Below are 25,060 nucleotides of genomic sequence, written 5' to 3'. Positions count from 1 at the left end.
TTGACACAGCTGACATCTCATCCTACACACACGGAAGCAAATCTAGTTAACTTAAAAACACTCATTCAGAAAACTCAGGCTGCTTCCAAAGTAGGGTATTTGCTACTACCTAGTTGAAGACACACACACACACACACACACACACACACACACACACACACACACACTCCTGATCCACTTATTATACTTCAGTAACTTTTCATAAAGATTATCCACCTGATATAAACTATAAAGGCCAAAAATATATTAGGCCCCCAAATTGTAGATTTTATTTGTTCATACAGTATAATCTCATTGGAGGAAAATTACCAAAATACTTTTATCGTGTTTTATGGTAACTGTTAAGTTCTCTCTACTCCACTGCTGTGCTCTTAACTTGCTATGTAAATAAAGCAGAATCTTTCTTTTAATGTTAGGAGCATGTGACAACTGTCACATTTCATCATAGTCAAGAATCCAGCTGTGTGAAATATCTTATTGCCTTCCTAAGTAGAGATCCTATGCTGGGACTTTCTAGTTTGCTTCTGAAACGGGCGTCTGGTTTTGCAATGGGCCCTTCATCTTGTCCCATATCTACTCGGCCCTAAGCCTTTCAGATCCTGACATGACAGCTCCTTTGCACATACTGAGCTTTCTCAAGCCTGACTCATCTTGCCACCGACTTCTCCCGGGCCCTCCCCAGCCCTCCCCTCATATGTTTCCCCTGTAACTCAGGAAGTCTGCCTTTGGATCATTTCAACTTAGAGAAAACCAGGCTTGGGATTCTACAGGCAACACCATGCTCTCAACAGTTCAGGTCTACTCCATACTCTCAAAAGAACGACTAGAGGAAAACAGGGTGGAGACCATACAGGGGTCACAAAAGCCAGTTGCTCTTCCAACTACACAATCCACTACTTCTCCTGATTCTCGTCCATCAATCGGCACTGAGTCATCACACCGACCACACTAATCTCCTTATTTGTCATCCACTGAACACTATCCTGTTCTCTGTCATGAAATCTAGTATCACTGACTGCCCTTCCACATCACTCACACCATAGGCTTGCAGAAAATGCCTTACTGACTTGACTACAAGATGATGTAGTGTTGACTGTCCTGGAACTCACTATGTAGACCAGACTGGCCTAGACATCACAGAGATCCACCTGCCTCTGAGCTGGGATTAAAAGGGTGTAGCGCTACACCTGGTTAGATGGGACATTTTAATGTCATAATCTTGAATTTATTTTTGTTTTCATCTGCTTTACCTTCAAATCAATCTCCTAATTGTTTGCTTTTCCATACCTTTGCTTTATGTTAAGCCAAAGATCATTTAGAAAGTACACATTACAGAACTATGTGAAAATCTATAAGTAGAGCCCTATCTTTACACAGTTCTTTAGGAAATATACCACACATCTCTAAAGGAAACCTCTTCTCACACATTTCTTTCCTCAGCTGAGCATCTTGGGGCAGAGCTGTAAACCCAGCACTCCAGAGGCTAAGGCAGATAGAAAGTGGTGAATTTAAGGCCAGCCTGGAATACATATGACGTTGTCTTTTTAAAAATGGAGATGGGAATAGTGGTTAAAGACATAGCTCTCGGCCAGGCGGTGGTGGCACACGCCTTTAATCCCAGAGCTTGTGAGGCAGAGGCAGGCGGATTTCTGAGTTTGAGGCCAGCCTGGTCTACAGAGTGAGTTCCAGGACAGCCAGGGCTACACAGAGAAACCCTGTCTCGGGGAAAAAAAAAAAAAAAAAAGAAAAAGAAACAAACAAACATAGCTCTCAGTTGGCAAAGCATGAAACCCTGAGTCAGTGTTCAGCATCACACAAAACTGGGCATGGTGACACAAGCCTAAATCCCAGTATTCTGAACTGAGAAGATGAAGGTAGAAGGATCAGAAATAAAGTCATCTTCAGCAATATAGTGAGTTTGAGGCCAGCTGGAATAATAATAGTAATAATAAAAACAACAATAATAACAGCAACAACAACACTGCAGCCAAGAGGCCAGGTACTTTCTGTTACCTATGTTGTGAGTTAGTAATTTTAGATTTCACACAAAGCAACAGTTTGGTGCTCAATGAATGACAAACAACAAGATCCTGGTTCTGTGTTTTTAAAATCTAGCTGCTATTTTGGATCATTTAATGCAATCTGGGTTTTCAAAGGTCAGTAGAGATCTAGCCAAACCATTCTAGTCCAAGCTATCTTTTTGCACTGGCCAATAATGGCATGCTGGATCCTAATTTGTCCTATGTGCAATGAAATACCTTCCCAAATTACTTCTCTTACAATGCTATACCATGGCAAAACCCTACCGCACCCACCCCAGCAGACTTTTCTTCCCAACTGTCAAGGCTTTAGCTTCCTTGGAGCCATGCACCTCAGTCAAGTCTATTCTCCAGTCTTGGTCAGGGGCTCAGTTCTCCCTCACTGGACCATTTTTCCCTTTTAATTTAAATGTGACTCATCCTCAAAAGTAAAAATATCCATCATCATCATCATCATCATCATCATCATCCAAGCTCTTTTTCTAACTCCTGTTGTTTGCTTTGTTTTTAAATCAGGACAATGTCTGATCTGCTCATTAAACATGAATGTGTGGATGCCTGCACATGACATAGCCACTCTCCAACCTCAGGAAGCAGAGCAAATGTTCATTCAGCAAGGGACAGTCATTTACTAAGAGCAGATGTTTATCAGCAGATATCTGACTTTGGCTATCATATACATATAGATTATTATTATGTTTTCATCTTTTATGCCAATTAAACAGAGTTGAGAAAACTTCATGATAGAAAAAGGAAGAAAAAAGAAAATCTAAAACCTTACTAACAACACAGTAGTACTCAATTTTGTGGGATTTCAAGTGCTCCTATAATGCATTCCTTTCTCTGGGCTTTGTGCAGCAATTCCTCTCTGGCAGTACCTCCCTATGAACCTGTGCCAGAGCAGAAGAAAGTTCTGGTAGTTTTGAAGGTACTTGGAATATCATACAAATAAACTATGTCAGTACAAGTATGCAGAGACAAAAATGTACTAATGTTGGTTACTTCAAAGAAATATACAATTATATACTCAGTTTCCAGGAGGCTGAGATAATAGCACATACATGTATAAAACAGAATATGATCAGTATGTCTCTTTCTAGTGTTTTGTTTTTATTTTTTTTTTAAGTCTCCACCTCCAAATCAGTTTATGTTTTAGAGCTGAAGTATCCGTATTTAACACTCTTTGAGGCCACTGCCAGTGCAGTGGCTGAGCTGAGAAACGGGATGAGTCTGGACCACTGTGGCTGCTGTGATCAGGTCAAGGGCTGACCTGACAGAAGAAATGTGAAATAACCCTGCACAGGACTGCTGTCCCTCAACTAGCTCAGGTCACCTTACAGAGCATTAGTACTTGATCAATGATTTGCTGAAATGAAGGGGAAAATGTACCACAGAACATCCTGAAGAAAATGAATAGAGAATGAGAAGAAAATCATTATTTATCAAAATATTCTCCACTGAAATCTTTGAAAAAATAAGAGAGCAATTCACATCCCAGAACTAAAGGTCAGGGCAGGACTCTATTTCCTTCAGGGTCTCAAGGCATTTCAAGGCAGTCATTTCTTAGCCATGTGAAACCTCTTGGAGAGGGAGAATGCCACCAAACTCTTTATCAATAAAACAACAAACACATGTACAGGCGCACAAACCCACCCCTTCACACGGACCTTCGAAGGATTCCGGACTCCAGGTTAAAAGCCCCCGTGTTAAGGAAAAGCCTAGTCACTTTATAATGGCCAAAGAGGTAAAATCTGAATTAAAAAGTATCCCAGTGTAAGATGCATCATACAAGAATATACTGACAAACCTCAAGTTTCTTAGAATTTCTCATTTTCCCCACCATTTTAATAATATTTGTCCATCACATAAAATGGTACTTTTATGTATTATATAATTTCTTCCATGCATTAGTGTAAATTATGACTTTATAGACTTCTAAAGACCACATTAAACAAAAAAGTGAGGCCTATGGGGTTGAGACATAAAAAATAAAAAAAAAATAAAAAAAAAAAACAACAACAAAAAATGACTTAAAAGTAAGTTTTTAAGCACTCTATAAAGAATGTTATAATGCTGAGTTCTGATTGCCTAAAAAGCATTTCCCAAATTCATGGTACATCAGAAGGACTCTGATTGGGGACTATGACCAAGTCTGAAAAAACTTTGGACAAATTATGAAGGAAGAAGAACAGAGAAAGACAAGGAAAGAAGCTTTGTTCAGCATCCTCCTCCTAACACAGCAGTGAGTGCGTGGGAGCCGCCATCCTCTGTGAGCTTGTGAGAGAGGAAGCCAGTGAACGCTGGAGAAAGCTAAGGTCCAGGAGCACCAGCACAAGGAGCCACACTGCCAGCAACAGAGCCCGGAAGCCTGAGCCCCACAGAACACACAGCAGACACCCACCTGTCATAGTCAAATGAAACCCATCATTGAATTAAGGTCTGATTAAAAGGCTGAACTTTAATAAGTATACAGTACTGTTCTGGTATTTTCTAAGACAGTGGTTTTCTTATAATGTTGCTATAAATTCACTTTTAAATGCAGGCTAGAAATTGTTATTTATGCTGAACTCTAAAAACATAACTTAGATGGGCAGAGAAATGGTCAACTTTGTGCCCTCAAGCAAATTTTCAAAAAAAAAAAGTAAGAATAAATTTCCACTTTACTCCACTGTACCTCAGGATGAAGCCATTTATTTCGTTATATGTAACAGGAAGTTCCCATATTTTATATTAAAAAACAACCCAAAAATGCCAATGCTATATAACATTAGCATCATCTTCAAATAAGATGTTTTATTAGTAGTATTATTTTCTTTTTGGTTTTCACAGTACGCTTTTCATGTTTTTTTTTTTTTTTTAAACAAATTAAGGCATACTTTTTAAACTTTTTTTTTTTTTTTTTTTTAATCTCAAGAAGTCTAGCTTTCTCTTTCCCTCCAAATGCTTTTAGGTGAATTGTGGTAATGTTTTTTTAAATCAGATTTTGTCCACTGCTCAGAACTAAGTTCACTTTATTTTTTATTATCATTTCTAAACTGTTTAAAGACGTTTTGCATTATCGAAAGCATCACTTTACATTATGCCTTATGAAGTAAGTCCTCTACTGCTCTCGGATCACTAAGGTCATCTATTACAATGTATATGGCCTCATTGTGCAGGACACCCAGCTTCTTTCTTCTAAGTCTTATTCTGGCCAGTTACTTTGATCACATGTCAATTATTTAACAATGAAATTTCCAAACAGATCCTAGTGAACTATTGTTTGTTCAGTAAAAATGTTACACTACTATGGCTACTACTTACATATGATGTTTATACCCCATGTTCAAGTTTCTAATAACTCAACTACAAGTTGAAATTCTGTTTTTGAGGCATTTCCTGGTATACTAGGCAGTGCATTAGAAATCAGATGATATTGCATTTAGGCCATAATATTACCTTTTAACCATCTATGTATAATTAACAACCATTCAAAAAGAAAAGTGCAAATGTGCAAATGAGAAAGAACAAAACAGTTTGTATACATGTAATGCATAATATATGATATAAATCTAGGCAACTAAAAACAACAGCTGACAACATCTTTCTGAGCATTAAATGACACCACCAGTTTTGTTTTATATGTATTCTTTCTTTTCAAGAATTCAAAGAATGCAATAGACATTATCTTAATGTTCAAAATTTTCAGGAGTAGATTAGAATATTACCATTTTTTTCACAAACCGAAAAACAAAGAACTACCATTACTTTTGTATATTTCCAATAAGAGAGTCAAAATAAGAACAGGTCTAGCTAATCTCCTCTGGGATCTTAATTAGTACTCTAAGTTTATTTGTAAGAGTTAAAAATAGTATCACTCATGAGAAACAATGGCAAAATTATTATGCTATTAAATTATGTTAAAGGCCTAATGAAGAAATACTTTAGCAACTACGAGGTCCACGCTAGTTGTCGGCATGAGGAACGTTTATATTGGCTCTTTTGGGTGTATACATTAAATGCAAAGTCAGAAAGGAACCATGCAAAAATCCAGTTGCCCATGCAAGCACCCCGAGTCTAATCCTCTCCTTTCCTCTCAGTTCTGGTGTCAGGCCACAGTAGTGTGGAGACTTGTAGGCTGCTGTCCTTGTTGTAATGAATGGGAAGAGGCTGACAGTGGCATGGTCGAAACCTTCACCTCTTCTTCCCCTGTGGAAAAGTCAGTCATGGTCTAGTTATGGGTGACTAGATTTGTTAACAGTCCCTTTAAAAAATGATTTCAATATTTGGAATATTGATACATATTTAAAATACATGCTTAATGGTTGGAATCTGGGTGTGAAACAAGACATGAATTTAAAAATATTAAGTACCTAAAAAGCAAGCTCTAAACACTCCCTTATTTTAAGGTAAAATCAAATATAATAAATTTAAATTATAAATATACAACCAAAAATAAACAAAAAAAGAAAGAAAAAGAAAAAAGAAAAAAAGGAAGACCAGGAAAGCCATTCTTTTCCAAGCCAATTGGACCCTTACGTAGATAGTCCTTAGCAGTTAAGTACTAGTTTGGGGAGGAAAAAAATTCAGACTTGACTTACAGGAGAAAAAATAATTTTAAAAGAGGAAATTATAAATTCAGGTTTTAAAGACATAAGTCATATGAGGAAAAAATGAAACACTAGATACAGATATTAATGAATAAAATTAATATGTAGCATATGAAATTTACTATGTATATTTGAAGTAATTAGGAAACAGTAAAATATTAACAGTACAATGATCCAATTGACTGAAAAGTAAGATGACTACTTCTAGTCAGAAAACTAGACATGAATGAGACTAGTCCTAATTATAATTGATAATTATTTCACTACAAGTAACTTACTTTACGCATGACACAAAACTCAACAGTCACATGAAGTTAGTATAAAAATAAAAAATTTAAAGAAAAATGCCCTCTGATAAGTAAAATCTAAATTAACAAAAATATGAAAAATCCAAAGCCTAAACAATTTCAAATATTTTTGAATAATATCTTAAAACAACACTGCTTTCAGACTTACACTTACTAATGTTTGTTTTCCAAATAATTTTCAGCATTATGTAATAAAAACATTTTAGCAAATAATTCTTTGAAAAATAAATCTGCAAAATTACATTTGGAAAGACAGCATAACTGACAAACTGCAGAAAGTCGTTCAATCCATAGAACAGGTTATTTCAATTAACAATCTCTCTTAAACCCTCAAAGTACACAGCAAAAGAAGACTGTGCCAAAGCAAATTTAAACTCCATTACTTGGTAAGAATATTGATACTAATAAGGACCTAAGCAAGAGACTGATTTTCAAGTTAATAAGTATCATTCTATTTTCTTTGCATTCGTTTATTATAGGTCATATGCCTAAGCCGGGCCAATTTGTCTCATGAAGAAATACTACTGGCCTAAAAAAAAGATCTGCAAGTATGTGAGAGCAAAAGTCAATTACTACTGGGAGAAAGCCAAGTTGAAGCACATACCAGTGGTCTTCAATTGTGAAGGAGAGCATCAGTGTGGCAAGGCAAACACTTCCGTTACTGATTTTGAGATCTGGGCTGTGACCCTAGCTTACTAACTAAACATGCCTTGTTTAGGTTTGCTTTGGCATTCCTAAAATGAAGGAACTAGACAAAGCAAGTCACTTTTTAGAACAAAGGCACATGGTTTCAATAATAAAACATATCTAAATGAATCCTTTCTACCTGCTTACTAATCAAAATTCCTGACCAGGAATATTTCAAAAATCTTCTCAACTTAGCAAACCAGATACACAAGCACAGATGCAGCTGCTAAAATACTTAAATGCTAAAGGAAATAACCAATTAAAACCCAAAACTATTTTCTGTGAGACAAAGGAATGGAAGCTGGCTTTCTGTCACACCTCTGGCAACTGTTCTGCCATGAAAGGTCTCAGATATGTCAGTGCTTTTAGAACTAGCAGAAACGAACCAAAAATAAACACTCAAATACAAATACATAGTAAACAGATGTGGTATCTGCGTGACATAATGGCTGCACCTCTGATTTCCTCCTACAGGTCAGGACCCTATTTTGCTCTATACAGCTGAAGAGCAAGTATGTAGACCTTTCTTTCCTAGGATAGAATTAGTCTGAATTAAGTATATTTTAGGAGGCCCCACAGTGTGTAGTCTTCACTAATGAAGCATTAATAAACAGCTCTGCTGAACAGGGCACCATGATAAAGACTAGAGGGTGCATAGTTGAGTTCCTCCCAGTTATCCAATTCAAATACATCTGAGCTTGAGAGAGACAGATACTTCCTAGGCAAATTGCTTCAAGTTAGATGCATTACAAATATATACCGTTTTTCAGACTTTTTTCTTTTGTCATTTATAATAGGTACTGAAAATCCGAAATCATCTAGTTATAATTATCTAACTATTCTAAGACTTATTATATTAGCACATTCACTTTCTGAGACACCTGTCAAACATTAGTTCTACTGTGACTCCTAACAATTTTAAATATTTTTGTAAATTAAAACTAAGTTTCTCTAGCCTTCAGTACTTTAAAAATAATCTGTTAACAAACTTAGTTATAAGTCACCATTTAAATACCAAGCAAGATCACAGTCAAAAATCGAAAATCTAGAATAACTTTCCCCACCCCACACTAAATACAATAATGGCTCAGAATTAAAGTTGGTGACTTTGTTTTTAGCATCTCTGAAAAAAAGTTTTCAATGCTCTGTAGTAGAAAATAGTCAAAGGGAGGAAAAAACAAAGGATAGAACTATAATTTAATGCTACATTTAAAAATATAGTGTCTATTTTAGCTGAAAACTCCAGAAGAACTATCACAAAAAGGCCTACACTTAACAAACCAGACATAGCTCATTACTAATATTCAAAAATATCTATTTTATAAAACATCTGGAAATGTTCTTGGGTGCTAAGTAACTGGGAAGAACAGACATATAGTGAGTCAAACAAGGATACCAAGTAAGTATGGCTCAATCAAAAGTCCAACATCAAGTACCCACTGTCTTCTCTATCAGAGCTCCTCATCTTCTCTGTCTCATCCCTACAATTTAAACAGCACCTCTTGTTTTAGAAAACACTCTGCTTACTGTGATGTCACACAGTATCAGTCTCTATGCCTTTATTCAGGAAGTTTCAATCATCATAAAAGACCTTTCTCTTTTGCTGCTAACCCAAATTAAAAATACCACATTACAGAACAATTCCTACTTCTTCAAAAAATTCTCCCCAACAATGATTAACTACATTGTCTCTCCAATTTCAGAACCACACATAAAGTTAGCCACTTTCACATAAGACTTTCATTTTAACTCTTCAAGTATACTAACAACTACCTGAAATAGCATCTGTATTTTATACTTTTGTATTCCTCATATGACCTAGTTCATTGCTGTGGCAAAAAGGAATTGAAATGTTAACCATAATTGGCTCATTACTTTACTTTTTAATGTTTGGCATATTTAAGGGGGGGGCTTTTAACTTTTAATATTAAGACCAGCTAGAAAGCACAAATATTAAGACCAGCTAGAAAGCACATTACTAAAAATTGAAATGTCTTCTTTCTAAATTATTAAAACAAAGCAAATACAAACAAAATTACATTCTAGTATGCTATGTTGAATGGAAGAAAAGGAAAAGGCATGGAGAAATTGAAAACTTAGTGGCTGTCAAAAAGAACGGACTGAAAAATGCTACCCTGGATTCGCTAAGACCTAGTAATTCCCTAAGACCTCATAATTCAATGAGCAAGTATCATGAACCCACCAAATGTGCAAATTACTACATCAGGTCATCTCCAGTATATTGCACCTGCCAAAATCCACTATATCCATAACAACAAAGATCTATCTACTTATCTAAAACATGAAATGTTGCTGGCCTAAGGAAATATAGCCACTGACTACTGATGGTTCTGTCTACGTCTACTCATCAAACTTGCTGAAAACAAGAGCATGAACACCTTACTGTTAAAGTATATTACTGTAATAACACTATGCCATGACACATTTTAAGGCCACAACAAGGGGGGAAAAAACCAAATTATTATATAAGTACACAACCAGCTGAGAACTATTCTGTTCTACTTGAAGACAATCAGGAGGGAACTCGCTTTATCACATCATCTCTAAAGCCCAAATCAAATAAAAACAGTTAACCAGAAAGACTCTTTCCAAAACTTCATTTAAAAATGTTATATAAGATCTAAAAACCCTAAAACTCTGAAACCTTCAAGATAGCATCACACAACCAGAAGTGATCTGGCATTAAACTTGTATTACCTTATTTATCCTGATTTATTGTTCCCAGAAATAAAAACATAACCAACGAACAGGGTAAAATCTCTCCTAAACAATTTTCCACAGAAAGTATGTCTGTGACATATAATAGGCTTATAAAACATTGATAATTGAAGTTCTCAAATATTAAGCTATATACACATATGGCAGGTTTTGGTGTGTGCGTGTATGTATCAGTCAAAATAAATAATTGCTATAGCAGTTAGAGTGGCTTTATCCCTCATGCTCTCATTAATTTTGACTAAAAAAATAATTTTAATCATTTTATTTTTAGAATATAACACAAGCTATTTTTATTATGGTGCTGGTTGGCCTTTATAATACCATGATTTCCGAGCCCATTTTTTTTCCTTTCCTTTTTTGTGTTTACATGTTATCTGAAGGTTTGGTAACCATCCTATTAAATAAAATGCTTCCAAACAAGTAGGTATAATACTCCACCATCCTTATAAAGCTCCATATTACAAGGCATTCATTCTATCAAAAAAATTTAGGTTAAAGATGTAAGGTTTTTCATAGAAATTTCTAAGACTATAGCATAGTCTTGTTACCCAGTAGCTCTTCCCTAACCACCCAGCAACCTGAAGACATGAATGATACACACATTCTCAGAGGCTTTAAATGAACCTACCTGCTATGGGGATCCCTCCCAGACCTGTGTTGTGCTGTGGCGGGAGATTCAAGTCCAAGAAATTACTATTTGAGGTGGGGTTTGCTGTGTGGTTCAAGTGCATGATGCTATTGCGTGGAAAGGCCATCCAAGGATAGCGGGCTGCCTGGCCTGGAAAACCGAACGAATTATAAACTGCTCGGTGCTGCTGAAATTGAGGGAACCTCTGTGGCAAGACTGAAAAGGTACTATTAAGAGAGTTGGCATTTGTAGGTGCAGCAGAATGCAGGAATCCAGAGCCTGGACCTTTGGCGGTTGTAGTGTGTGAGGAGGAGTTCTGAAGAGACGTGGGAGAAAGGGAAGGTTGATCTTGGACGGAAAGTTCCTTCTCAATCAGGTCTGCTAAGGCTTTTCGAGTGACATCAAAGGGATCAAACCCCAAGTCATCCTCTGGTTGTTTAGAAGAACCAAAGCCGAATGCTGCTTGCCAGTCTGTAGATGATGATACTGGGATTGTTTCTGTTGGGAAGAAAAAATAGTAATAAATATAAAATAAATAAATAGTCTATCTATACAATGTATGTTAAACATACTACTTTACAACAGAAAAACAAACATGCAAAAACTATGCAAGATCACTAGTTCCAGAGGACCTCAAAAATCTCTAGTAGTGTTTCACTGGTAAATAAAGTTCAATGAATGATATAGATTGATCGTCCTGATGAGAAGGATATCCCCTCACCCCCCACCCCACCCAGATTACATCCAACCATTCATAGTTAAATAAAGTAGTCTAGTCTAAAAGCTGGTAAGGTTCATTCTTATATACTAAGGCAAACTAACTAAAAATCTGATTACATGTTTTTATTGTCTGTCACAGGTGCTACTGAAGATATGAATTTATGCCATCTTTCAGACTAATAAGAACATGTAAACGAGTGAAAAGAGAGGTGGCGCGCTCTCCGCTTTCTAATCCCAAATGCTCTGCTTGGCCATTCACTGCACAAGAGGCTGGCACCTCTGAAACCAGCAAGACAAAGATGGAAAGTCACACCTCTTCAATGAAGAGAACGTAAACCACTCTCACATCTTTCTTTATTCTAGTTTCATCTGAATGTGATGTAGTAAAAAGACACCAAAGTTCCTGAATGTGGCTGACATTGTGCTTTGGATATTAGTTAAAATATAATTTCCAAAAGGTAAATGCATAACTGTCATACAAATATAAACCATGGCAAAAAATTTAAAATAACTAGAATGGAGCAAAATTTAGTTTTTATTACTAAAGAAATTACTTATTTGTCAATTAGAAAGAAGACCTTAAACTTGATTACATAAACATAAATCTGACTTTAAAAGTTAAGTTTTCAGTTTTTCTCAGATCAATAATCCTTTTGTTTTTTTTTTCATTTTGGATTTTGTTTTTTGAGATAGGGTTTCTCTGTGGACCTCTGGCTGTCCTGGCACTCCCTCTGCATATGAAGCTAGATCCACCCACCTCTCCTGAGACTACAGGCATGTGCCACTAAGCCCAGCCAGAGCAGTGAGACTTCACTTGATTTCTAGGTTGCTGCGTACCTGATGTGAAGAGGCTCTGTGGTTCTGGAGCTGTAGGCCAATCACTGGGTGTCTGTGGAGAGCTGGGAAAAGGAGGAAGCCCACTTGGTATAGGGTTGGGGTGGCGAAAATTGTCTGAGAATAATGACTGTGACTCTGTTACTGCCCCTTCAAAAGGAGACCTTGCACTGTGATTGGATGAACTGATGGGGATGACAGGATTGGATTTTGATAAACCAGGTGGTGGTGAAGGCGTGTCACTGTTAGATATCTAAATTTAAAAAAAAAAAAAAAGGGAAGAATTTGATATAAGTTTATATCTTAATAAACCACAATTTAAAACATTTGCAAAATATGGTTTCAAATAGTGGTCTTCAAACAAGAACAACTGATTTCTTAATCAAAGTATGGAATTTCAGAAAAGCAAACAGTTCATTAATTTATACATGTACTTAAGAAATGTGTGTCTGCAAAGACTAAGTGGTCTCATATTCTTTTACAATTTTATTTCTAGTAATTTCCAACTCTCCAACCCTACCTCCAGATTTTTGCTGTCTAGGATTTCATTACACAGCAAGTGCTCAAGAGTGAGACCTCCAGGGGTGAAGACAAATGACCAGGGACTTCTCACAGTGATACTAAAAGAGTGACTGACTCCAAGGACTACCAGGTTTGGCAAATTAGATGATTCTAAGTATTTTAGTTTTTAACCAAAATAAAGGAAAATCTAATCAAGGTTTTCTCAAACAATCATTAAATAATAATTCTGAAGGCTAGGAGTACAGCCATGGATAATACCTTGTGTTCAGTCCCCAGCATCAAAAACAAAAAGCAACAACCAATTAACCAACCAAACAAAAAGGACAAAAGAAAACCCTGTGCTTATAATAAGGACGAATTTTTCTGTGATTCTGAGGTACTTAATTCCATGGTCTGAGGGACAGTAATAGACCTCCTCTATCTGTGTACTATTTATACACAATGCCTTGGGAAAACAAAAGCTGACTGAGGTTACTGAACATTTATTTAATGTCACTAGCGTTCACGGAGGAAGACATGAAAACTGATTTTAGGTAGACTCCAGTATAAGCTGTTTTCAACAATTGACTTCTTAATCAAATGGTAGGTTTATAGCCATACGCTGCTGTACTCAGCTTTTATGTAAGTACCTGGGGTAAAAACTGAGGCCTTACGAGCCTTACTTTTATGTATGAAAAGTACAATGCATTAAGATACAACTTAGTGATAGCAACAGAAACAGGTATATTATATTTCAAAAAGAAAAGTAATGTTTCTAACTGCTGAAGTATTTTCTAATATAAAATTTTCTAAATCTGGTATCAAAATATGATGTGATCAAAATATGATGATGGGTACCAAATATTGTTGTGTTCTTAGATATATCTGAAAATATATTACTTTGGCTGAAAAAAAACTATTCAGCATGATTATACATGTATGTAAGCCCAGCCCTTGGAAGGTGGAGGCAAGAAAATCAGGAGCTCAAGGCCTGCATCAATACATAACAAATATAAAGCCAGCTTGTAAATAAGGCCATCTAAAAATAAAAAAAGAGAGAGAAAAAAATACAAACACTAATTACATGCTAAAATTTACATCTTTGCAACTACTTTTAACTTGTTTTTTTAACCAAAAAATGTTTTTGAGATTTACATTACTTTATGTGTATGAATTTTTGCCTGTGTTAGTATATGCAACACATGTGTGTCTGGTGGTCATAAGAGGTCAAAAGAGTATTGGATCCTCTGGAAGTAATGGTACAATGGTCATGAGCCATCACATAGTACTAGGTATCGAACCTGGGTCCTCTGCAAAAGCAACAAGTGCTTTTAACAACTGAGTCATCTCTCTAGCCTCAACAACTTTTAACTCATTAAAAAAAAAGTCAACTGAAAAGATAGAAAGGCACAGATTTTTAAGTTATTTTACAGAATTTGTGAGTAAAACATTTGGAAAAATATTGTATCTTATTTCTATCAGTTTCACCTCCACTGTAGAAAATTGGCCATTCTTTATACAAGAGATTATATATATATATATATATATATATATATATATATATATATATATATATATATATATATTTTACCAATATAAAAAGAAATGTGGAGGCTCAGAGAGATGGCTCAGTAGATGAAGTGCCTACTGTACAAACATGAGAACCTGAATCTTCAGTGCTCGCATAGAAAAACCAGGTGTGGAAGCACCTGTCCATAACACAGTGCTAGGGAGGGCAAGACATGCTGAAACCCAAGGACTTAGCTGGCTAGTAGGCTCCCAGGTTCAGTTAAAAACCCCACTGCAAAAAATAAACTAAAAAATTAGGGTGGGTGGGGCCAGAAAGATGCTTCAGCAGGTAAAAATATTTGCCTTCCATCCTGAGTTTGACTCGCAAGACTTAGGTGGAAGGAGAGCTCTGACTCTGGTAAGTTGTTACCTGAACTCCACTCGAGACTTACTGCTAGTGAATATATCCCACAAAATAACTCCAAAGCAAGAACTCAGAAGGCACACTAGCTGGAACCATTTTTATGAAAACAAAACAACCAGAAACTGTAGCAGACTTGACAGACAGTGGTACAGTTTGATACTGGGCAACACTATGCAGTTATCAATGGAATTCTGACTTATTAAGAAAGGGCTAACTTGGAGGCTGGAGAGATGGCTTAGCAGTTAAGAGCACTGACTGCTCTTCCAGAGGTCCTGAGTTCAATTCCCAGCAACCACATGGTGGCTTATAACCAACCATCTGCAATGGGATCTGATGCCCTTGTCTGGTGGGTCTGAAGACAGCTACAATGTATTCAAGTACATAAAATAAATAATTCGAAGAAAAAGAAAAAAAGAAAAAAAAGGACTAACTTAACTTATATACTATACACTGTATACAGAAAAGAAGCTAACTATAATACTTTTAAGAAATCACTCCATCAAGGTGTTTTTAAACTGTATAGTATTTAAAGTATTTCTCAATTTGGAAAATTTGCTTTGCATAGAGCATTCTGTTTTTAGGGTATAGCTAATAAATGAAAAGACATTTTATCGAAATCTTACCTGTTGGGAATTATCACCATTCCCTATACTGAGAGAATCTGAAGGTTTGTCAATGGGGCTGCAAAAGAAAACAAACTAAGTAAAAGGAAGAGTAAATCACTCTAGAATAATTTAAAAACAAAAATCTCCCCAAAGTAAAAATAAATACTTTGTCATCTTAATGTTTTTGAGATACTATGATGCAACATCTTATATAAGATGTGAAGGGTTCAAAAATAAAAAGGAAGGTCTCAACCTTCTCTACCCCAGGAGAAACTCATACTCTAATATAGTTTTCAAAACTATGGCTGAAATAAATGACTCCCGGGGAGGGGAGAGGACAAGAAGAGCTGTTTAAAACTGTTCTGATGGTAGGCTGGGCATACAGTTGGGTAGGACAGCACTTGCCTAGTATGTGAAAAGGCCTGGGTCCAATCCCCAGTACTCCAAAGACCAAACTAGACACTACTCCAATTAGTAGTAAATCTTCATTCATCATTCAGTTTTGTGCATGCAATAAAAACATCCACTATAGTTTTTGAAACACTAACTAACTTATTTTTCTCTGTTTGACAGAGGACAAAAAGTATGGAAATGCTCTCTCTGTATAGGCTTTTAGAATCCATACATTGCTTTTAATATGTCTATGTATATTAATCCTGCCTCTAGAACAGAATGCAAGTATGCATATTACACATACACAAGCAAGATAAACAATATATATTTTAATAAAAACATTGATTTGACAAAACATTAACATTTATCTTCATATAGAAAAAATATAGTACAATGGTTAAGACAGAAATTGTAAATTAAAGTCCATTTTAATATGTCTCATTCAAAGACAAAAATCTCTACTATAACACTAACCTAATTATATAACTTCTAGAACTAATTCCACTTAATTCAGAACATAAACAAAAGTATTACTACCCAGATGTCTCCAAAGAAATAAAGAAGCAAATTAAGATTTCAGATTTCTTTAAAATTACTTTATTCCCTACATAGTCACTTGTCAAACAGCACAATTAACTGCTCTAAGCAAACTTAAGGGCAAGTGTCCAATCTGAATCCCAGTGTCTCTTCTTCAGAGATGCTGCTAGATTCACTGGACTCTGATAAACTGTCTACTAGGGTCAGTTATCAAATTGTTTACACACAATGTTTAAAAAGTTTATACACTAAGAGAAGAAATGGAAGAAGAGTATTAAAGGTAGGAATAACAGGTCATATAATAGAAAATTAGTTCAAACAAACAAAAGCATGGTTTTTAATAAACGACAAAAAAGGAGGCAGAGGCCAGAAGCAAGAGACCTTCTAGAAATAAACAATATTTAACATTTTTTACCATTTATTTGTGTGTGTGTGTGTACTTGTGCGAGCACATGGATGACAAATGACAACTTGTGGAGTCAGTTCTCTTTCTACCATGCATGTACTCATATGCACAAACACATACAAGTAAATACAATTTCCAGAAAAGTATGTATACGTCCCTATAGATAAAATTTATAAACACATTTTCATAAAAAGTTTTGCTAATATTTCTATCCCAAGAATAAATATCTTTAAATTAATTCGAAGTTAATTTAAAATTTAAGTTGAAATCAAGTGCTGGGGAACTCTTCAAAAGCTAAATATATAAGTGTGTGTCTATTCTATTTATTCAGAGCATAAACAATATCCCATCATTATTTATAGAGATTCTGCTTCTATTAGGATAAATTCAAACACCTGGCCTGCTAGTCAGCTTTCAGTCAACTTGACAGAAGCTAGGGTCATCTAAGAAGGGGAACCTCAGCTGAGAAAATACCTCAGCTGTAGGAAGTCTATAGAGCTGTTGTTGTTGTTATTGTTATTATTATTAATGATGTGGAAGATGATATTATTATTATTATTATTATTATCATCATCATTATTATTATCATCATTATTATTATTATTATTATTATTATTATTATTATTATTATTATTGATGTAGAAGGGCCCAGCCCATTGTAGCTGATACCACTCCTGGACAGATGGTCTTGGGTTGTATAAAATAGCAAGCTAAGTAAGCTATGAACAGCATTTCTCCATGGTTGTGATGAATGGGAAGTCAAAAGCTGAAGTAAGCCCTTTCCTCAAGTTGCAAACTTCTGCTCATGGTGTTGATTCCAGAGTCAGAAGGCAAACTAGGATGACTGCTTAATGACGATCCAACAACAGAGGGAATGGAAAGAAGGGACACAGTGAAAAGGTGTCACGTCTCCTAAGTCTCTCAAGTTACTACATTTTACAACTAAAAGGAGTCAAAGTCAAATTTCAGTATTTTATTTTAAAGATACAGAACCCCTACCTCAAAACTATCTGTAGACAAGCAGAGTAAATCACATAACTGGCCTCTGGTGGAATATTAAAATAGACAAATTTTGTTCTCTCCTAACTTTTCTCAAAAGTCAATGCTTAGATTTTCACATCCCTTTCTTCCTTAGTGACAATAACAACCAACCAAAAAATAGTTTCATGGAGGCTTAAAAAAATTTTTTTTAACATATGACAATTACACAGTAGAAGGACCAAAGAAAAATTCATGCAGGGACTGAAAATGGGACAGAAAAAAAGTTGATGGCGTTGTTCCCTTGTTAAATTATTAAATTCAAAACAGTCATAGTTTATTTTAGTTACATTCTGAACATAAATTTAAATAAATAAAAATGCCAATATAATATTATATATAATATAAGCAATTCCAAATTTCAATGGCATGTTGCTGTATATACAAATGTACATATACTGTTACCAAATGAATAGATTCTCTTCTTTAGATAAATTTAGTTAAATTCATTTTAATTTTTTCATGTTTACCAAAGTCTTAAAAAAAAACTTGGGAGATATTTAAATGTTTGATACCACAAAAGATATATTTAAATTAATAACATGCAAAACTTGCATTATAGAATACATTTTAATTTTGTATAGGCTTCAAATACACATCAACATTTAACCTACTACTATGCTATTAAAATACGGCCAACTTGGAAGTGGTACAATTAGCTCTTTACATACAAGAAAATAAATGCCCAGCAAACCTGAAGTGCTTGTAGCTGGCACATGCTTCAACTGGCTTTCTCATAATCCCTAGAGCTACTTAACATAAAATGAAGGTAAATGCCTTAATAACAACCGGTAGGAGCAAACAATTTTTCTTTTCTTTTTGTTTTCTTTCAGACAGAGTCTCTCTCTTACATAGCCTTGGCTTTCCAAGCTGGTCTTGAACTCACAAAGATCCACCAGTCTGCCTCCCAAGTGCTGGGATTATAGGTGTGTACCACCTCACTTGGCTAAGAATTATTCTTAATTCTGAAGTTGAAAGACAATGAAAGATGTGGCAAACCTTCCTGGTGAAGCCTTTATTTTTATTTTTTTTTAATCTTGTATCTCTGTAATGAGGTTTTAACTTTCAAAAAGACAAATTTAAGTTGACTTATACACAACGGTTTTCTGGATGTACCTTCTCTTCTAGAAAATAAGGAACCGAAGAAGCTTATCTTTTTACAGAACTGGTATTTCTGTATTTCTGTGTGGTGTATACACCTCTGTGTGTGCTCCCATGTGCACAAATGGAGGCCAAAGAAGGACCTCCTGTGACCTGCTTATCACCTGCTCTATCACTCTCCACTTCTCAAGAATCAGAAGCTAGGCTGGTGTGGAGAAAGCATTTTATGGATTTCCAGAAAGACATTCCCCTTCTATTGTGCACAAATGATTTACAATCTCTATTTTTATTTTTGCATAAAATTCAGAGCTGTTTACTCCCCTACCGCCAGCACTAAGGTTACAGGTGTGCTGAAGATTTGAACTCTGGTCTTCATGCTTTTGTAACAAGTATCTGCTGAGCTATTTCCCCAGTCCCTCAGTGCCCTGTCTTCAACCATCCCTTTCCTTATTCTGAAGTAGAAACTTCTAGTTTGTTTGGAAAGTCAGTTATGTCAAATGATATTTTTCTGGGGCACACAGATGAAAGGACCCATGATGAAGGAGTATAAATATGACCCCACAGACAGCAGGAGATGGGCAGAGAGCTTGGTTTGGTTTGCTCTGCCTGCTATTCTTCACTTAGAAGATGCATGTATAGGTTCGCCTTACATAGCATTGTTTATCTCCACTTGTGGTGACACCAGAGAGAAACTCGACAGAAACTCACCAAAGAACTGCCTGTGAGATTGCTATGGCAGCTTGCTGCTTCCAAGGCCTCGCCTCAGGCCAGTTAGTGAGCCTTGCAGTTTCCTCAGGATTGAACCACAGTTGCTGGATCGTGCCTGGTGTCTGCCTGCTGAGAGGACTGACTGGTCTGCAGCTACTAAATCATATTTGGTGTCTGATATGGGACTGAACTGCTGTCAAAGAAGCTCAAGCTAACCTCCAAAAAACTATTACTAAAAAGGTCCACTTCCCCCATATCCTAATAACTTTTCTCTTTCACTACCTCTGATGGACAAGAGGAGGGGTTTATTAAAAGTAGGTTGCAAACAATTTATGCCTACATTATTCATTAATTGAGAAACAAGAATATAATGATATTTTTAATAAAAAAGTACCTCAAATAGGATTAAGGTACAGATAAGCAGGGGTTCCAAACAGTATGTCCCTGTTTGTCTAGGACTTATAGCTACCTTTCACTAAAACCTAAAGTTTAATAATATCAGGATGGAAAAATACAGGCCATAGATTGCTATAAGACTAAGCATATGTATTGAAGGGAGTGGGTAATAAAAATCAGGCAACATAAAGAAACCTCCCTGAAGATTCTGCAAATGATGAAGAAGGAAAGGAACCCTCACTAGGGATGTAAGAATGATTGTTTCCCCAGGAAGTGATGGCGAAAGCACTAGAGAGGCAGAGGCAGAGGCAGAGGCAGGTGGATCTCTGAGTTTGAGGATAGTCTGGTCTACACAGTGAGTTCCAGGACAGCCAGAGCTATATAGAGAAAACATGTCTGAAACCCTGTCTCCAAAAAAACAAAAACAAAAAACAACAGGAGGAAGAGGAAGAAGAAGAGGAGGGGGAAGGACTGAGGAGGAGGATACTGATGCTACCGACCATTTTGTTTCTAATGGGAGTGGCTAATTAGCCTGCCTGTCACTTTGAGTTCGTGTCCCACCTTGCAAGATCATCATAAACAGCCTCCTTTTACCACTGAGTCTCTGACAATAGTTACTTTGAAGTAGAGGTGGGGGCAATTACCCCCAAATTTCCTCTAACTTTCTAAATAAATCCTTTAAATCGGTGGCTCTAATAATTTTCTTTTAACTGCAGTGAACTCAAGAGGAGTAAGATCCCCTAGGTCACTTAGTAGCTCCCCACCATTCATGCACATGTGCAGTGACTACATATAAGTCAGAACAGAATAGGAACTGACAGAAACTAAAGACAGAATCCAAAACAGAAAACCAAACCCCAAGCAATTGGCCAACTTTAATGTCAAGTAGCCACACTTGGCAGAGTGTCACCCATTTAATTAATAAATAATTCTGGGTTTTATGCAAAAATAAAAATGGAGATTATAAGTCATTTGTGTGCAATAAAAGAAGACAATCTTTTGGGAGACGCATACAATGCAGGCAGCTTTTGTGGCTCCGGTGCTCACTCTGAGCCTCTGTCCCTGTCTTCTACCACTTACCTCTAGCCTTCTACTGGCAGCACAGCAAAGCCTCCATAGAAAAGCAATGGACATGTACATTTTTGCATACAATTTTGGAGTTCACATTCACGCTTTAACAAGCTTTGCTTGAGAGCATCTTGTACATTTTTGACAAACTATACCTTTTTTTCTTGAGTCTTAGAGGTACCAAGTAACCATGGGATTCAGAAGACAGGAGTAATGCACTAATTCTCCCACTCTAACCTATTAGTAAGGCATTCAGATGGCTCCTATCTGTGAGAGCACACAATTTTTGGTAAGAAAAGGGTCAGTAGTGAAGTGTTTGCCTAGCACACATAAGGCCCTGGATTTGTTCCAAAGCACCACAAAAAGATGACAGTAACTATGGTGGTGGTAATGGTAACAATATACACTTTCTCTCCAAGGAATAAAAACTGATAAGATTCCCTATAGAAGTTTTCCTTTCAATACCTTTAAGAGATAATATACTATCGCCCTCTATCTGTGGTTGGAGGAAGCTTAAAACACTATCAATTCTTTGGAAACTACAACTCTAATACGCCTCAAGAGATTTTCAGTCAAAATACATATGGTTGTGACATGGTTTCACTTATAAAACTAATGTGACTAACATTAAACTCTTTTCTAGAAATTTCTCTTTTAAATTTTGGCATAGTTTAAACCTTTTAAATGAAGGCCAAGTAAGATGAGTCTAGTCTTAAAGTGACGAGGATGTGGGTTAGAATCTTGATTCTACAGCACAACTGTGTGGAATACTTGTTAACACTTAACCCAAAGTTAGTTTTCTTATCTGCAATAATAACCACAATATCTGCCACACATGAGCATGAAGATTAAATAAGCACATCAAAATTTTATTTACATCTTCCTTTTCGCTTCAGTCTGAACTTCACATCTTCATTTTCCCACAAAGGACTGTGTGAGCCACGTCAAGCCATGATCACAATGACTCTTATCACAATGTGATACACTGTGACTCTTATCACCAGGCCTACTCAGTGTCCGAAGCACAGTAACCCAGCCAGGTACCATTCCTTTTATAATCTTCAATTGTTGCACAGATAATGTCTCAATCTACACGAAAGTCTCAAATACCCATCCTTATGCATTACAACCACATGGCTTCCTTGTTTTCTGTTCTCAGCAATTGCATTCCATCACTTCTCATCAATGTAATCATACAGAAAAACTATTTTTAATAAGAACAATGATGTATATAAATGCTGAGTATATCAGAAATGTTTACTACAATAATCTCATTTCTTTATCAAGCATCCCAGAAGCAGTACTGAGCAATAGCATATGATTTATCATCTAGAAAGAGCAGTACAAATTATCAAAGGAGAGGATCAGTTTGTTCACACCAAAAGATAGGATTGGATTTAGCTTCTATTCCTAACTTCAAGGTAAACAAACCTCACATTATTAAATACAGTAACTTTATGTTTTATGCTGAGTTCTACTTACATCTCTATATACATGTATCTCTAGTATGTGTAAGAGTATAAAAATAAACATTCACATTTAAATAGTCCTTAATAGTTAAATAATATTCAGCAGCAAAAGGCAAAGACATCTGCCTTTAAATTCTAAACATAAGAATATGTTTGAAGAAAGATTCTAACAAAAATCCATGTAATTCTTATTGATACATTTGAAAGCTGGTTATTTTACCAGATACCAGATTCTACTATTTAAAGCTAAACATTAAAACATCACTTAGAGAATATTTAGGACACAGTAAAATTCCAGAATTATTATTTAGCTATATACTTTTCTGACAACCTATATCAAAGTACAGTTTAAGATATGAAGATCACCAAAACTCAGCATGGGACATTGCACTAAGAATGATAAATCTGTCTCAACACTCACTCAGTATCTACCACCCAAACCACATTAGATGTAGAAGACAGGAAGACTACTTTTCCCAGGGGTAACACTCTATGTGATATTCTCACAGGATATAACACCATTGCTTCCCTAGACTAAACAGCCATGCATACTTGTAACCCAAGCACACACACTTCAGATAACTACCACTTTCTCTTTTATGTTTTCTCCTTTATTATGTCAGGGAGAAACCTTAAACTGGGTGGCAAGAGTGTTCAGTCTCTGAGTCTCCTTGGTTTTCTTTTGCCCTACCCAACACAGGGTTCTTATTTCGTACACACCTGAGAAGGCCAAGAACTTCTTATGTAGCCCAGTCTGTGACTTCAAACTTGTAACCCTCCTGCATCAGCCTGCTAGGATTAGAGATGTGAGCACTGCACCCAGATCTCTGATTTCCTTTCAACGTGAAAGGTGTCCCCCGGGCTCAGGGTAGTCTATAAATAAGAGCCAAAGTGAAGGCATCAAGAAGATGAAGTGTCAGCAGGGAGCAATGAGGAAGAGAAACTCAAATTTAGCCATGCCTGTAGTACATGCCTTTAATTCCAGAACTCAAAAGACAGAGGCCAGCCTGGTCTACATAGTGAGTTCCAGGCCAATGAGGGCTACTTTAAGACCCTGTCTCAAAATAAAGTCAAATAAAAATCACACTCAGAAACTATGATCTGGCTGGGCAGTGGTGGCGCACGCCTTTAATCCTAGCACTTGGGAGGCAGAGGCAGGCTGATTTCTTAGTTCGAGGCCAGCCTGGTCTACAGAGTGAGTTCTAGGACAGCCAGGGCTACACAGAAAAACCCTGTCTCGAAAAACTTTAAAAAAAAAAAAAAGTTAAAGAAAAAAGTTAAAAAAATAAAAATAAAAAAGAAACTATGACCTATATACATTTCTATATAGTTGAAGACAGTGCATAAATGACAGATCTTGTTACAAATTGTTGCCTAGAAAACATACACAGTGAAAAGAATGACACATAGAGGACAGCCATCTGACTAGAGCGTTAATACTTACTCAGTACTTATGGATCATACCTTTGTAATGGTGTTACTTTGTTCTTATTCTTATCAACTGAACCCGTAGATAGCTGAAGAAAATTGGGATTTAATTTATATAATTCTTGGAGGAGCTTCTGTTCATACTCTTGGTGCTTACCCGCCTAATGAAAGAAGAAATTAAAACTGCAGTGGGATTCAAAAAAAATGGTCAGGCATGAAATGCTTGGTTCCTTTCTGAATTATTATAAGTACCATCAATGAAACATTAGATTTTTCAGAGTCAAAAGAAACATAAGGATGATGCTACTGAACTTTAAGAACAAGTTATTGCAGCCAAGTTAAACTACAGATATTCCATAGGCCAAAGCATTCTTTCAGTACCCTATGTAAAGAACAATTTCACTTATCAATGCACCAGAAGGCCCCGAGATAGCTCAGTGGGTAAAGGCTCTTGCTGGCAAACCTAAAAACCTCAATCTGATCCCTGAAAAACATGTATGGTTGGAGAGAACCAACTTCCACAAGCTATCCTCTGACCGCCACATATGTGGTATGCCATGTGTGCATTCATATACACATAAATGAATAAATAAATGTAATAAAACTTTAAAACTACTTCCAGTTTCTTTCTTACAACTGAGTTCTCTAATGGGTCACTACTGAGTTTTCTGATGCCCCAGTTAGCTTTAACTGACACAACCTAAAATCTCTTAAGAAGGGAATGCCAACTGAGGGACTGTCCAGATCACAGTGGCCTGTGGGCATGTCTATGGGGATTATCTTGCTTGTTAACTGGTGTAGGAGAGGCTGGCCCAGCCCACTTTGGATAGTACTATTCCTAGGCTATAAAGGAAAACTAGCTATTTATAAGCAGGTCAGCAGGAAAGGAAGCAGCATTACTCCATGAGTTCTTCCCTGACTTCCCTCAAAGAT

General features: G+C 36.3%; 1 protein-coding gene across 3 annotated transcripts in view; it reads right to left on the bottom strand.

Annotated features, from left to right (window-relative positions):
• Cnot4 (CCR4-NOT transcription complex subunit 4) overlaps positions 1 to 25,060 on the bottom strand; it is a 99,697-nt gene that overhangs the window by 18,261 nt on the left and 56,376 nt on the right. For 2 of the 3 annotated variants that reach the window (XM_034519130.2, XM_034519132.2), the window contains exons 7-10: positions 24,164 to 24,288; positions 15,602 to 15,659; positions 12,548 to 12,797; positions 10,991 to 11,488 (exon numbers count right to left, since the gene is read on the bottom strand). In XM_034519130.2, coding sequence (XP_034375021.1) covers positions 10,991 to 11,488; positions 12,548 to 12,797; positions 15,602 to 15,659; positions 24,164 to 24,288 — 931 coding nt within the window. Of the gene's footprint in view, positions 1 to 4,471; positions 6,228 to 10,990; positions 11,489 to 12,547; positions 12,798 to 15,601; positions 15,660 to 24,163; positions 24,289 to 25,060 lie in introns of those variants that run through there. The other variant, XM_034519134.2, reaches the window with a different exon arrangement.

Source organism: Arvicanthis niloticus, chromosome 15 (genome assembly GCF_011762505.2).
Source record: "Arvicanthis niloticus isolate mArvNil1 chromosome 15, mArvNil1.pat.X, whole genome shotgun sequence".
Classification (NCBI taxonomy): domain Eukaryota; kingdom Metazoa; phylum Chordata; class Mammalia; order Rodentia; family Muridae; genus Arvicanthis; species Arvicanthis niloticus.
The sequence above is the reverse complement of the archived record's forward strand: the minus strand, read 5'-3'. Positions and strand labels throughout refer to the sequence as shown.